Below are 17,016 nucleotides of genomic sequence, written 5' to 3'. Positions count from 1 at the left end.
GCTATACGGTTTAGAAAATCAATACATCGTTTAATATAATCTGGGTAATTAGACAACGTTCAATCTGTTTCTAAGTGTAGCAGCTAACCAGTTAAATTTTATTATTATTCATTTTTTTTTCTTTACGTCTATAACAGAACATTTACATTAGAATAGTGGATAATATGAGTGGGGGGAGGTATGACATATAACTGTTTAGTGTTATCTTGACATAGCAGTGGATGACACGAAATATTGAGAGATGAGCAAGATGTGAAGCGAAATGATGATGGCTGCCATCATAAATATTGTTATATATTTCTCTGCGTAAAATGATGACCGGTTCAGTTTAGAAGATCCGCCCGGATTATTTATCAACATTTCACCACTACGATTTAAAAAGTTTATATATTTTATATTTTCATCAACATAAGCCATAGTAATAATGGCTGCCTGCTTCTCTCAGGAAGTTGGAATTTTATTTTGAAGCATCGTACGAGATGAACCTCCTCTTCACACAGTCTCCGCTGCATTATTCTGTAGAAATAATACTCATATTTTATTTCATTTTCTTTCTGTATCACGGTAAAAAGAATATTTCGAAATAAAACAAATTTCCAAATAATAATTTTTCAAAACAATAAAAGAAGTAACACATTTTAGAATTATCAAAAAAACCTGCCATAGATCTACTTTACGAAATACGGAGTCCAGCGAAACTAAATGACTTTTGTTTACTTTATAAGAAATTAAACAAAGAAAATACTCCTTTACTCTAAAATAAAATAAATGAAAAACGTTTTGAATCTGCACTGAAATATATGTTGTCGTGTAACTAAAAATATTTAAATTATTATTATCTAGCGTGGGAGCATTTTAAAGATGCTAACGAAGTTATTAACAGATATATTGTAATTATTTCCAAATGAACAGCATTCGTAACCGTAAAAATAATAATTATATAGAATATTTTCTCAAATGTTCAAATAAATTAATCAGGTGAAATATTTGTATCTACGAAGGCAAAATGTAAATAAAGTGACTAATCGTGTAAAACTAATTATATCGCAGATATATAAACTATATCATGTATTGATTAATAAAGAGTTCAATCAGTATATCAAGTGTGGATGGCCTTTTTAACAATTCGTTTCGTAATTACATGACTAAATTTAATTGTTTTTTTCACTTCCGGAATAATAAATCCGGGACATTTTTATGCGCGGCCATTACTCTATTCAGGACCGACGGCGGCCATGGTAGTCGGGGAAGCAATCTCCCGATGAAAGATTTTCCCAGGATTTCTAAATTTCCTATATAAAACATGAAGATTAAAAAGAAGCATGTCGATCTATCGGCTGTTAGTCATTACCTTAGACACGGACAATATCCTGAAGGACTATCTGACTCGGACAAACGGTGTGTAAGAAAAAGATCCAAGGATTTCAGATTGAGAGCTGGCGTGCTATACTTTGTGCGAGATCCGAAAAGTGACCCGAGCAACTCAAGCGGAGCTGAGAGCGACTCAGAACGACCTGCAACAGAACAGGTCTGGAGAGAAGTGCTGCATAAAGCGGAAGATTCAAGAAAAGCTTTTCTTGAATGCCACGTGGACAACCAAGGTAAATATATATTTGTAAGTCGATCACACGCACGCCATCAACAGAAAACTATCTTTTGTTCTATTTAATCTCCATCCTTTTACAATAGGAAGCTATAATTGTATTTTTTTAATGTTTAACTCCAACTTGCCTGTTATGGTGTTAATTTGACAAGTTAATGTCCCCATAGATTCATAACGGTCGCTATATTTCGTCTCTACTGTCACTGGCGCTAAAATAAACAATACACGCTCTTAAATAATCAAACATTATTTCCCATCGGTCTGTTTGTTCTTTGATTAACTTTGCAAAGGTGAAGATTACAACGCTTTAGTACCACTTCACTCCAAGTTTACGTGTTTAATTGGAATATTAGCTTGGAAGAGTGTCAAATTCCTTCTGTTTTCGTTCCATTCCCGTCAATGTTGCTATATTTTTAAACGGTGTAAACCCATAAGAGCCTACACTTAACACTACATTGACCCATTTACATCATCTGACCTGTTTCGTTGACCTAATCACACCCGAGAAGCACATCTTTATATTACTCGCACAATTATTTACTCCCTTTGTACATTGATTAGTATAAAACAATACAATAATTTACAAAATATTTCATGCTCTTCAAAATATACTTGAATTTCTTTGAGCCTGTCTGACGTAAATTTATAAAAACGTAGCAACATGCAATTCTGATGATGTCTATAAACACTGCATCACATATTCTGCGATGTCCATGTACACACACATTCACATACACACACGCACACTCAAAGTAATGTGTATATATATATATGAAATGCTGAGATACTGAGATTGGTTGTGCAGTATGGAATTTCAATGATGCTTAATGGAAAACTCTTCGAGCAGGGATCTGCATACTCAGCTTCGAAGAAATAATGTTTTGTTTATCATCATTTAACGTTCGCTTTCCAGGCCGGCATGGGTTGGATATATATATCGGGACGGTCATTTTATATTATTCCGACTCTCTCTTTTATGATCTATCTTTTATTATCTTTCGAAGATCAGAGGTGGCCAACATGGAGTAATAATAATGAAGTTTTTCAGTGTCTAGTGAATATATCTTAATATTTTGTATTGGGTACGGTTTCCTTCCTCTTCACACTATCTTTCTTGATTGTGTGCACATATTTATATATGTATTTGTATATGTGTACATATAATATTTATATGTATTTATGTATGTGTGTATGTGTATATATATATATATATATATATATAATACACACACACACATATGATGTGTGCATAGAAATTTAGAAAAGCATTTGACAAAAAGGAAAGGAAATAGGAACATACAGCATAGAGGATAGCTAAAAGTTCCTACAGGACAACTTACTGAGAGTTACAGACCAATTATCTGTAGCTGATGTGAAGTTCCATCCAAGCAGAGAATGACATGATTGGTGAAACAGATTAGACAAAGTCATAAAAGCTAGGAGACTGACTTGAGAATTGGAATAATGGGGTCAGCAGAGAATTATATCCTGTACCTAAAAGAGAAGATAGGTGACAGGTTTATGTAGCAAGAGGAGAAGCAGAAAGTAACTGGTTTGTCAATGTTATACAGCATGTGGTGTATCAGAGATAATCAGGTGTTGGTAATTTTGGAAAGAAAGAAGCATAGATTTGTTACAATGAAATCCTACTGAATGTGGAGGATGCTTGGGAAAAAGAGAGTCTTCCTGATGTGAACACAGCTGAGAGATCTGTTATTTTAGTTAACAGTGGTATTATAAGCAGAGTAATTAAGGATATGAAAACAGGGAAAGCTCCTGGTCTATCAGGAATTACTACTGAGACCCTTAAAATATTTGGTAGAGTGGGACAGCCTAGTCACCAGTATACTTAATTAGGTTGTACAAGAAGGTACTATACCCATCAGTTGGTATAGCCGCATTGTAGTAACCTATTACAAGGCTAAAGAAGATCCCTTAGAGAGAAGTAATTAACAGACATATCAGATCTGTAGTCTGGGTCTGAAAGTTATAGAAACTGTTACAGCTCAACTAATTAGGCAACATTAACCTAGATAAGATATAGTTTGGTTTTGTGCCAGGGAGAAGTACATCTGAGGCTCTCTTTCTAGTAAGACAATTGCAGGAGAGGTAGTAAGCCAAAAGTAAATTGTCATGCTCAGCATTCATTGACCTGGTGTATAGACTTTAACAGGGTCCCTGGATCCCAGATCTGGTGGTTACTGCAAAAGCTAGGGGCAGCTAAAGGACTGGTGAGAGTTGTTCTAGCCATGTACAGGAGTGCTGTCAGTAAAGTGAGAGTTTGCAGTGAATTTAGTGTGTTGATACAAGTTCACTAGGGTTTGGTTCTCAGTCCCTTCCTATTCATCATTTTTTTTTTATTGCTCACAAGGGGCTGAACATAGAGGGGACAAACAGATTAAGTCGATTACATCAACCCCAGTGCGCAACTGGTACTTAATTTATCGACCCCTAAAGGATGAAAGGCAAAGTCGACCTCGGTGGAATTTGAACTCAGAATGCAGCAACGGACGAAATAACACAAAGCATTTCGCCTGGCATGCAAACGTTTCTGCCAGCTCACCGCCTTCCTTCCTATTCATCATTGTCCTCCAGGCCATTACAAAAGAGTTCATGACCAATTACCCTCGGGAATTCCTCTATGCTGTTGACCTTGTTCTAAGCTGATTCTATAATACAGTTAGAAAAAAATTCAATGTGTGGAGGCAAAATGGAGTCAAAAGGCCTTGAAGTTAACTTAGCATAACTCAAAGTTCTAGTAAGAAGGAAAACAGACATAACACTAAATCACTTCATGTAAATGGCCTTATTTGATATGTAAAATAGATGTAGGCAGAAATTCCTTATAGTATACCCAGTGCAAGCCAAGGAACATAAGTGGTAGAGAAGGGGAGGATGTTCTGAAGGTGTAGCTACTAGAAAAAGAGCTGACTGGTAAAAGTTCAGAGAGCACTCTGTTGGTTGCAAAAGGCTTCTCTCTCTCAATGAAAAATGTATGACATTTGTGTATGAACAGTAATGCTACATGGTTGTGAAATGTGGACTATAAATGTAGAGGATGTGAAAACTAAGAACAAATGGTGCTACCATTCCCTGATGGATATGCAATGTCAGTGTACATGTATGACAAGGTGAAAGTGTGTTGAGAAAAAAATTAGACTTAATAGGCATCAGATATGTGCAAAAACTGTGCCAGTATGGTGATATGGACTGTAGATTGTATGGATGAGGACAGCTGCATAAAGAAATACTGATCATTAAATCAGGGTGAAACTTGTTAACCCTTTAGTGTTCAGATTAATTTGTTAAATGTAATACTTTTTTCACTCAAATTATTTTCAATTAATCATACATTATCTTACAGCTATGAAGTTTCAATGGTGTGATAATTTTTTCTTAGAATGTCAATGTAGGTTAGGTGTGAGGGACTAGATATGGCCAGTTTGAATGTAAAACATGTAGGATATTTGGGCTGGATATAGCTGGCTTAAACACCAAAGGGTTAAAGAGGAATACCTGGGAAGATGCGAGATGAAGTAGTGAAGACTGATCTCAGGATATTGAGCATGAGAGACAGTGGATGCCTGGGTCTAAGAGAGGCTTGCACTGCCAGATGCTACCATAGCTATCATATGCACAGCTCCCCAATGTCCAAAAATTGATTTTTTATTTTATTTTTTTGTGGTCATAAGTGTGGATGGTTGTAAGTTAAGGGAAGCCACATTAATATTTAGCAGAAGTAACAAAATGATTCAAGGTCCAAGAGTTTCATGTGTTGTTTGATAAGTGCCAAGGCAAGAAACACTTGGAACTTGAGGTGCTAAATATTAATAAAAATATACATATACATAGGCGCAGGAGTGGCTGTGTGGTAAGTAGCTTGTTTACCAACCACATGGTTCCGGGTTCAGTCCCACTGCGTCACTGCGTGGCACCTTAGGCAAGTGTCTTCTACCATAGCCTCGGGCCAACCAAAGCCTTGTGAGTGGATTTGGTAGGCGGAAACTGAAAGAAGCCCGTCGTATATATGTATATGCGTGTGTGTGTTTGTGTGTGTCTCCCTAGCATTACTTGACAACCGATGCTGGTGTGTTTATGTCCCCGTTACTTAGCGGTTTGGTAAAAGCGACCAATAGAATAAGTACTGGGCTTACAAAAGAATAAGTTCTGGGGTCAAGTTGCTCGATTAAAGGCGGTGCTCCAGCATGGCCACAGTCAAATGACTGGAACAAGTAAAAGAGTAAAGAGTATACTCATACTTTGAGTTCTATTTTTCCTGTTTGCATCAACAGACCTATATATATATATATATATATATATATATGTGCTAGTGTCACATAAAAGTATCCACGTCATTGCCACATTAAAAGAACCCAGTATATGCATGTATATGTAGGAAATTCTTCAGCTATGTTATTCCATTGCAAAAATTTGTTTTTGCTTCTGTAAATGGTCATGTTCAGTGTTGAGTTATTTATCTGGTAGGGATTTGTGATACTATTATGAAAAACCTTGATATTAAATTATCTTCTTTAGTATTCCTGAGTCTTGTGAGGCTGGATGCAGAGATCAGTTGGTCTCTACCAATCAATGTAATCTAAGGGATTATTTAGATGTCATGCTGTCTTAATAAGATTCTGATTTGTAGAATATTTGCAATTCATTATCATAATATAATTACAACAACCAATTGGCACAGGCATGGCTGTGTGGTTAAGAAGCTTACTTTCCACTCACATAGTTTTGGGACCCGTCCCACTGCATGGTACCATGAGCAAATGTCTTCTAATATAACTCCATGTCAGCCAGAGCCCTGTCTGTAGATTTAGTAGATGAAAACAGAAAGAAGCTTATCATATATATATATGTATGTGTGTACACATACATACATAAATACACATAAAAAGCACTCCGTCCACTCTGTAAGGTGGTTGGTGTTAGGAAGGGCATCCAGCCATAAAAACCTTGTCAAAACAGACAGTGAAGCCTGCTTCAATCTTCTGCTTGGCCAACCAACTCCTGTCAACCTGTCTAACCCATGCCAGCATGGAAAATAAACGTTAAATGATGATGATGACAACACATGTTTGTGTCTCTTTGTCTTGGTATTGTATGATTGGTGTAAATGTGTGTCATTGTCATACAAGCAAGTGTCATTCATTTCCAGTATTCTGTGAAATCATGTCTGTCTATGGGGAAATATGATCTTGGAAACAGGTGAGGATAGTGAAAGAAGGGTATCAGGTCACAGAAAATCTACCTTAATGTACTCTGTCTGACTTATGCAGGCATGGAAAAGTAGACATTAAAATGATGATACAGATCTAACAGATAAAAAAAAGTTTACTTCTTTGTATGATCAAACTAATGTACTAACAATAAACTATGGTGCCTTTTTTTTTTCTTCTATCTTTGTTGTTAATTAATACAGCAGCAGTATTTCAATGTCCACTTTTATTGGCAAATTATTACATTTTGCCACTTTTTCTAAATGTTCTTTCTCTAGTTGTGCAAATAATGTAATACTGGATATTCTATAATTGTCTTCTATTGTTAATTACTAACAGGAGAATTATATAAAATCACACGAGTCATATGATATGCATTCTATAAAAAGTGTCAGCCTGTAACTTCCAAAGTATGAAATACTTCTATGGTTGAATATTGATTTCTTGAAATTGTAGATTACAAGCAGAATATGAATTGTAAGTTGATTGCAGTACTTGATAGATGTTTGTTTTATCAACCACAGCTGAAATCAAAGATTTGAGATGGAATTCTAAAAGAAATTTGGCTAAATACTGCAAGATAAATCTATCGACCAGCTCTGCTCTCTACTGACAGCAATCTATTATTAGAAGTGAATCTTTTGTAGGTTGACATATGAAAGAAAAACATGGCTGGAAGTAAATTCCTGAGGATTGCTTCTATTCATCATCATAGGGACTTATCTTCCTTCTACATTCCATTTTTGGTCTGGTTTCTACAGCTGAATGCTCCCTGACACTAATGACTCAGCGGAGTCATTAATTGCTTGTTGCATCTTATTGTGACACCAATGCTAAGAGAAGTTGTTGTCTCTTTTGCAAAGCTAAAGAGTCCTCATTTGCCTGTTTTCTCCATTTGTTCAAGATGTGACTGAGATGATTTATAAAGAACTGAACAATAAAGTGATAGAAGAGAGATTTTGATGGGAGATAGTGACAGATGGGGTGGTGGGATGATCAATGAGAAACAGCTACATATATATTATTGGTGTGCAAATTAACTGAAAGATATGACAAGAGAAGGAGGAGGAACAGAAGTGAGAAAGAGTGGTGGATTTCATCTATGAAAGAGTACTATGTGAGTGTGGTGGCTAGTAATGAATGTTAGGTTGTGCTCTAGGAAATGATCTAACTACCAAATTGCTTCATGCAGTGTGTCTTTCTCCACCACTACCATTTAGCAAAAACTGGTCATCCACAGAGTTGAGGAAATTCAACAACTGATCATTCTCTGACTTGAATATCAAACTAACACATATATTAGAGCAAATCCAGAAAGAATTGCATAATTAGGGATTACATTGGAATGCCTCGTTTACATACCTGCCTGCAGTTATAGCCTCATTCAGGCATATTGAGAAAACCATGCATCTGCCAAGCATAATGTAATGGCTATTTATGTGTCCAAGAAATGATTGACCTATGGCACATGCCAACATCTCATCCAACTTCATCTGTGTTCTTCTAAAAAATGTTTTTTCTTCATTTTGATTGAGCTGGATCCAAATCTAAACCTGTATATTTGACCTTTTTGATTTCTACCAAGCACTCACCATATGAATTTAGGCATGAAAACTGAATACTTGAGTCATCTATGAAAGAGTACTATGTGAGTGTGGTGGCTAGTAATGAATGTTAGGTTGTGCTCTAGGAAATGATCTAACTACCAAATTGCTTCATGCAGTGTGTCTTTCTCCACCACTACCATTTAGCAAAAACTGGTCATCCACAGAGTTGAGGAAATTCAACAACTGATCATTCTCTGACTTGAATATCAAACTAACACATATATTAGAGCAAAATCCAGAAAGAATTGCATAATTAGGGATTACATTGGAATGCCTCGTTTACATACCTGCCTGCAGTTATAGCCTCATTCAGGCATATTGAGAAAACCATGCATCTGCCAAGCATAATGTAATGGCTATTTATGTGTCCAAGAAATGATTGACCTATGGGCACATGCCAACATCTCATCCAACTTCATCTGTGTTCTTCTAAAAAAAATGTTTTTCATTTTGATTGAGCTGGATCCAAATCTAAACCTGTTAGATTGACCTTTTTGAGTTCTACCAAGGCACTCACATATGATTAGCCAGGGATAAAGTTAAGCATGAAAACTGAATTGTGTATTAAACTTGTTCTGATTTGTCACCCAGTATATACCTGAAGCTACATATTGTAGCCTCTTTGAATCTTGACTCAGTGCTACATGTTTCAGCTTATGTGGTGATGTACAAATCTGAAAACTAGCCAAATCAGGTGACATGTGAAAAAGAGATGCGAGCTGGCCAACAGTGGATAGCAATGCAAAAGCCCTGGTAAACTAAACAAAAACTCTATACCATCCCCTATGAATCATAAGCTTAAATCCAAGTACAAATTACTGTTTTTAAATACCTGCAGTTTATGCAGCAAAGTCCACCCTTTTGACTCTTATGGTAAAAGTATTAAGCCTGATTTCATTACTTATGGAAGCATGGGCAAATCTTTTACTCTGCAACTGGCCATAACTTGTTTCATAAATGCTTCTTTAATAATTTGGTAGGGAGGAGGTGATGGTCTAGCTTCACTCAAACTTTTCAGCTATTTCTTGTGATGATTTGAACCAGTTACAGCAAAAGGTATTTTTCTACAGCATTCATACAAGCACAATTTGGTATTCTTCACCACTCCCCGAACTACTGTCAGCACAGCTTTTTAACATTCTCAGAGCTGTATCTAGGAAAATAGCCACCTATATTTTCATTATTAGTGATTTCAGTTACCCAGATAATTGATTGGGAAACCTGTCACTAGCTGTAAAATACAAATGATTTCTTTGATTTAGTGCTGGATTCAGACTGATACCAAGTAGTTACCTCTCCCACAACAGGTAACAACACTTTGGATCTGCTATTTACCACTACTTCTGAAACTGGTATCAGCATCACTACTGTGGAACTGTCAGGTGACTTTGATCATGCTATGATCATTACCGATTTGTCTCTTATGGCCAGAAAGAAGACCTGCCATCACTACCAAACTGCTCACTTTGATGAGAACAAAGTGAGCTGGAACTCTTGTATTGAGTTACAACACCCAAACTGTCTTGAATTTTCTGATTCCAATGATATTACTATTTATCATTCAATACATTCTTAATTGAATCTGAGTTACATGCAAAGCACCAGTACCAAGTAAATACATCTTAGAAACCATAAAAGTGTGATTTGGGAGACTGCAGAAAAGGATGGCAAGGTACTGAATGTAAACACATGACACAAAACAGAGAATCATACAAAAAGGCAGTCAAGCAAGTGAAAGTAGGTTACTAATGTATACAAGAAAGAGTGTGGAATACATGACTGATCACTAAGGTACACCAAAATTTGTTGGGTTGGTAAGGCCCCATTAACATGCTTTGATGGATTGGTTTGACAGGAAACATCCAGTAAAAGAGATGAGTGAATGATGAACTCTAGAGATGAGGAGGGTCTGGGCTATCACCAACATGCATCGGTTTGGTCTTTGGCCAACTCACCTGAAAGCCAAGCTTTGCTAATTCCTCTCAATATCTGGTCAGTGCATACCTAGGCTGGTAGATCAAATTGCTGAATCATCTGGAGACTTGCTTACAGATCTTGGTCATCAGATAATTGATAACACAGCTGAAGAAGTCAGGGACAGGCACATAACCCTGTCTAACCCTTCTGTTGATGGGGGGAACCTGTTAGAGTCCTTCCCATTCATCCACATGTAGCTCTTGACACTGCTATAGAGCCATTGGAACAGCTTTGCAGTATGGTATTATTGATTTTCTTATTTTAATGATTTGGACTGAAAACATAAGGGTCACAACAGAATTGTACAGCAGTCAGCCATTTTCTACCATCTTCTGTAACAATAACAACAATAATCTTTTCTTATAGCTCAATGCTAGCAAATTTGAGGGGTTGGGCAATTGATTACATCAACCCCAGTACTCAACTGGCTTTTTTTTTTTTTTTTTTTTTTTTAATTTTTTATCAACACTAAAAGGATGAAAGGCAAAGTCAGCTTCAGCAGAATTTGAGCTTAGAACATAAAGACAGATGAAATACTGTTAAGCATTTTGTCCACTTTGCTGCCTTTTCTAAAGACATAGAATAAATATCTCAAAGTATTTTGCTTGATGATGTAGTGGTTCTGCCAAACCTCCAAAACAATAACAACAGCAATATTAATCAGAATCATAATAATAAAAGTTTCAAATTTTGGCACAAGATCAGCAATTTCAGGGAGGGGTATATTGATCAGATTGACCCCAGTGCTCAACTGGTACTTATCTTATCGCCCCTGAAAGAATGAAAGGCAAAGTCGAACTCGGCAGCATTAGAACTCAGAACATAAAGATGGACAAAATGCTGCTAAGCATTTTTCCCTGTGTGCTAATGATTCTGTCAGCTCACCAAAGCAGTGTTAATAGCTTGTGAACTTCAATACCATTGATGTTTTAGTATTGCTATAAACGTAGTTACACATTTACAAACAGGACATTAATCTGGTTTCATATTGTGAATGGCTTATTTAGACATCAATATGTCTTACCACCCATGACTTTGTGTTCCACATCCATCACCAGATATACTACCAAGTATTATTGCTCTCTACACATACATATATGTTAACATTAATTCATATCTATATTATAAATGCCAACCAAACCTACCCTACTTACACAACACCTGTCAGGTCTGTCTATTTGAAAGACAGTCACCATGGTGTATATTTAAGCTATGACAGCTCAGAAACTGTATAGTTCATCATCCATCAGTCAGTTTTAATTAAACAATCAAAATATATGAGGAGAATATGTAAATTCTGGGATAATGTCAACTGTTGCTGTCTTTGTATAATAGCATGGTTGAAACTAGCTACACAGAGAAACTGCATAATATTTTCACTGCCTTTTTAGTTAAGGTAAAGTAATTTCAAGCTAGCTCCTGTGGAGGGCTCTTCATTGGGCCTAGAGCCCAATAATGACATTTCATGCATATTCAATTTTACTAAACTTCACAAATATTTTTCAAGCAATGAACAATTTTCATCAAAACAATGATATATGTCGACTTGGAACTTATTGCTAAGCTTCATGATGAGCAACATTTTTTGTCTTTCCATTCAGGGGTCAGTACAATTTTTTTTTTCTTTCTAACCTCTTTCTTTCTTTTTCTCTCTCTCTTTCTGTTAATTGTTTTCAACCATCACCCTCACCAGTACCCTTACCATCACCACCACAACTGCCATACACACACCATTCAGACTTTTGACGCCACTACCATCAACACCTTTGACTTCGCTGCCTTCCCCTCTACCACCTCTGTCTTTCACATCCCTTACTATCACCGTCATGCTTGACCGCCTCAGCTACCACCACCACCATCATCAGTGTCGCCTCCACCTCTATCATACTATACAGCTCCTACTATTACTATTACACCATTACCATCTCAACTGTCAGTCTGCTACTGCCATCACCATCTCTATACCTACTATTACTCTCACCCCAGCAAGAGGGGTGGAAGTGTCATTGAATAGTGAGAGAGGGAGTCAGTGTGACACACAGAAATTCATTTTGGCATTTATTAAAGATTTAAAATATTTCGCAGAAATTTCTCAAGGTTTAATAATTTGTTTAACTAATGACAAGTTAAATTATAGTAGATGACAGTTTGGGGTGCAAGGTACCACTGTGTAATAAGTAGCATAGTTATGTGGTTAAGAAGTTTGTATTACAACAACATAGCTTTGGGTTCAGTCCTACTTTGCAGCACTAAACCTCCAATGCCCTGTGGATAGAATTTAGTAGATGGAGACTAGTATAAATATGTGAATGGATGGATGGTTTGTTCCCTCACAGCTTTAGCAATGAGTGTTCTGTTACTTGATCAACTAGATTATCTACTCTTTGAATTAACATATAAGTGGCTGAGTATTCCACAGATATGCATATCCTTAATGTGCTTTTCAGACAGAATCAATGTGACATAGAATGTGTGACAAAAGTGTACAGTTACAATCTATCTGAAAGACTTCTGTACTGTTTCTGTCTATTGAGTTTCACTCACAAGGGATGGGGAAGTCAAAGTTATAGAAGGAGACAATTGCTCATGTATGTGGTGTTGGACCCTGGTACCTTGTAGTTTCAAAGCAAACTTCTTAACCATTCGGCCATTCTGTGTAATTCAAGTGATGTCTAAACAATCACAGGTCCTCTTTTAGGATCCCATTGAGGCACAATGTTATGTCCTTGACCAGCGTTGTATAGCATTTACAAAAGGAGAGTATCATCATCGTTTAACGTCCGCTTTCCATGCTAGCATGGGTTGGACGGTTCAACTGGGGTCTGGGAAGCCAGTAGGCTGCACCAGGCCCAGTCTGATCTGGCAGTGTTTCTACAGCTGGATGCCCTTCCTAACGCCAACCACTCCATGAGAAAATTAAATGCAAGCTCTCAGAACAACCTGGGCTCTATTTTAATGGGAGTGGATGATGTAAACTTTGCTTGGCTGACAGGGCAAGGTTCCTAAAGAATTTGCTTGACCCAATGGCCTTCTTAAACTCCAAATGTGAGCTGTGTAAGTAGTGCCCTCGTCAGAAGAAAATTGTGTTGCAAACACGGAATTCCCCTATGCACTGTAACCAGTCAAAGGGAGTTAATTCCTGTCCAGAAGAGCTGTCATTCACTAGAATTTTGTTTTGTGGGGTTTTTTACAACCCTAGCTGACTGAGACTATTCCTACCTCATATTATAGAGAGGTTGCGTGCCTCTGGCCAATGAGTCTGACGAGTCACCTTTACCATTCTGAACATCATTATAGGTGTGAAACTAATGACTGGCCATATCCAGCAACTATACTGTGTGTGTGTGTATATATATAGGGGGGCAATAGACACCACAGATACTCAGAAAACAGATTCCATCACACTCTAGTGGTGGAAACTAGAAGTAGTTGATAGTTTTCGCTACCTAGGTGACCAAGTTAGTAGTGGAGGTGTATGCTCAGTGTCACCACCAGAATACAAATAGCCTAGGCAAAGTTTAGAAAGCTTCTACCCCTACTGCTGACAAAGGGTCTCTCGCTCAGAGTGAAAGGTAGATTGTACGACGCACATGTGCGAACTGCAACGAGTCACGGTAGTGAAACATAGGTCTGTGACTGCAGGGGACATGCATTAGGATTGAACAGAGAAATGTTGAAGCTAAGCATGCCCACGGATGTGTAATGTCAGTGTGCACTCACAACAGAAGTGATAGCACCCTGAGAGAAAGTGCTGGACGTAAGAAGCACTGGATGGTGGCATGCAAGAGAGGACTTGCGCTGAAACATGGTCTGTGACTGCAGGGGACATGCATAGGATTGAAAGAAATGAAGCTAGCATGATCCACTGGATGTGTAATGTCAGTGTGCACTCACAACAGAGTGTAAGCACCCTGAGAGAAATGCTGGACGTAAGAAGCACTGGATGTGGCATGCAAGAGAGACGTTTGCGCTAGTATGGTCATGTACTACGGATGGATGAGGAGAGATGTGTGAAGAAGTGCCACTCCCAAACAGTTGAAGGAATCCGGGATAGAGGTAGACCCAGGAAGACATGGGATGAGGTGGTCAAGCATGACCTTCGAACGTTGGGCCTCACAGAGGCAATGGCGAAAGACCAAGACCTCTGGAGATATGCTGTGACTGCGAAGACCCAACAACGTGAGTTCATGGCTGTTTCCTGCACCAGCTTCACATAGCAGCACCAGCCCATCCAAAGTACCTTGGATCGCAGAACGACCTGCTGTGCTTACCTTGGATTGTAGGGCAACCTGCTGTGCTTGAGGAGACCTATTGAGTCAAGTACATCAACATCAAATAAAAATCAAATGGAAATTGTAGTTGTGATACCTGTGCTGGTGGCACGTAAAAAGCACCATCCGAACGTGGCCAGTACCAGCACTGCCTTGACTGGCTTCCGTGCTGGTGGCACGTAAAAAGCACCAACTGATTGTGGCCGTTGCCAGCCTCCCCCGGCACCTGTGCCAGTGGCATGTAAAAAGCACCCACTACACTCACGGAGTCGTTGGCGTTAGGAAGGGCATCCAGATCAGACTGGAGCCTGGTGCAGCCTCCTGGCTTCCCAGACCCCGGTCAAACCGTCCAACCCATGCTAGCATGGAAAACAGACATTAAACGATGATGATGATATATACATGTATATATATATATATATATTTAAAATGTCTCTTTCTGTGATATTATGGAAACACTAATGAGAAAATTGAACAGCTGGTACTGAAAATAAGAAAATAGGACATTAGCTCTGTCCATGTTATGCTGACATAGAAGCTCTCTCATTGACTTGTTTGTGAGCCACATATAGTAAAAGTACAATTATTAGTATAGTTGTGCAGCACTGGGTCAGTTTTGATTTTGCAAACCCATGGTATATAGATGATCAGCCATATATATATATGGAGCAGTGATGTTGATGATGATATATATAAATTTAATATAAACAGCTAGGTGCAATGTGGTACCATAAAGGAAAAATTCAATCATCACTAAATGTGACTAAGGATGCTGACACATTGCTAGAAATAAGGATTAAAATATTCTTAATGCTGTAGGAAGAGCACGGATATGCATACACACATGCTAACAGGCAATGTAGGTGCATTAGCACCTTAGTCACACTTAATGATGATTGTGTGTGCATATATATACTCTTTTTACTCTTTTATTTGTTTCAGTCATTTGACTGTGGCCATGCTGGAGCACCGCCTTTAGTCAAGCAAATCGACCCCAGGACTTATTCTTTGTAAGCCTAGTACTTATTCTATTGGTCTCTTTTTGCTGAACCGCTAAGTTTACAGTGACGTAAACACACCAGCATTGGTTGTCAAGCAATGTTGGCGGGACAAATACAGACACACAAACATATACACACACATACATATATATATATATATATACAACAGGCTTCTTTCAGTTTCCGTCTACCAAATCCACTCATAAAGCTTTGGTCAGCCCGAGGCTATAGTAGAAGACACTTGCCTAAGGTGCCACACAGTGGGACTGAACCAGGAACCATGTGGTTCGTAAGCAAGCTACTTACCACACAGCCACTCCTATATATATATATATATATATATAATATAAATATAAATAAATAAAAAAGCAGTTGTTCAAAAACCTAAAATCTGAAAAAAAAGCACACTCTAAAACATTAGAGCAATAATGTAATTATTTAAAGTTGCTTGTGAAACCACTGGTCACTCTCTGACTGGCCATGTGTGTGTATGTTAGGAGGCTTCATATATATATATATATATATATTAGATCTATTTTTCTAGGCTTACTCCATCTATTCACTCCGACATGCAGTGATCATTTGAGGTGTAGTGGTATCTGGACATGTTGCACTCCCTCCACTGTCCAATCATTTAGGATGTTTGTTGTGGAGAGATTGGCATCATCTGTAATGCAGCTGATGTCTTTGTGCACTAATACTGGCTTTCTGTCATCTAAATGGACTACTTATAGTAACTCTAGCTATACTTATATTCTTTTCAGTCATTTGACTGCGACCATGCTGGAGCACCGCCTTTAGTCGAACAAATCAGTCCCAGGACTTATTCTTTGTAAGCCTAGTTCTTATTCTATCGGTCTCTTTTGCTGAACTGCTAAGTTACGGGGACATAAATGCACCAACATCGGTTGTCAAGAAATGGTGTGTGGGTGGGTGGGGGGGGAGACAAACACACACCCTAAGGGCTTCTTTCAGTTTCCGTCTACCAAATCCACTCAGAAGGCTTTGGTCAGCCTGAGGCTATAGTAAAAGACACTTGCCCAAGGTGTCATGCAGTGAGACTGAACCTGGAACCATGTGGTTGGTAAGGAAGCTACTTACCACACAGCCACTCCTGTGCCTATTATGTTTAGCTTTCTTTCCTGTCTTTTGTCTAGATCTTCACATTGAGTTCAAATCTTGTGTAAGTCAATTTCGCCTTTTATTCTTCCTGGTAATGATTTGACTGCTAGTATGTGACAGCATGTACTGGTGTGGCACAGTAGGATCCAAAATCCCTGCCTGACTGTGGAGCTTTAACAATAGGTGAAATAATACACTAACAGTTCC

The 17,016-nt window shown here is 38.0% G+C and overlaps 2 protein-coding genes across 2 annotated transcripts in view; one reads left to right on the top strand and one right to left on the bottom strand.

Moving 5' to 3' along the window:
• LOC118763775 (zinc finger protein 239-like) overlaps positions 1 to 566 on the bottom strand; it is a 29,519-nt gene extending 28,953 nt beyond the window's left edge. Inside the window, exon 1 of the mRNA XM_036503504.1 lies at positions 1 to 566. This exon is cut by the window's left edge and continues 506 nt beyond it. The gene's annotated coding sequence lies outside the window, so the exon portion shown is untranslated.
• Positions 567 to 1,191: 625 nt separating this feature from the next.
• LOC115212824 overlaps positions 1,192 to 17,016 on the top strand; it is a 34,678-nt gene continuing 18,853 nt past the window's right edge. The window contains exon 1 of the mRNA XM_029781591.2: positions 1,192 to 1,601. Within this exon, the coding sequence (XP_029637451.1) occupies positions 1,304 to 1,601 (298 nt within the window). The 5' untranslated portion in view covers positions 1,192 to 1,303. The remainder of the gene's footprint in view (positions 1,602 to 17,016) is intronic.

The sequence above is a fragment of the Octopus sinensis genome, linkage group LG6 (genome assembly GCF_006345805.1).
Source record: "Octopus sinensis linkage group LG6, ASM634580v1, whole genome shotgun sequence".
Classification (NCBI taxonomy): Eukaryota; Metazoa; Mollusca; class Cephalopoda; order Octopoda; family Octopodidae; genus Octopus; species Octopus sinensis.
This window is presented reverse-complemented; position numbering and strand designations above follow the sequence as displayed.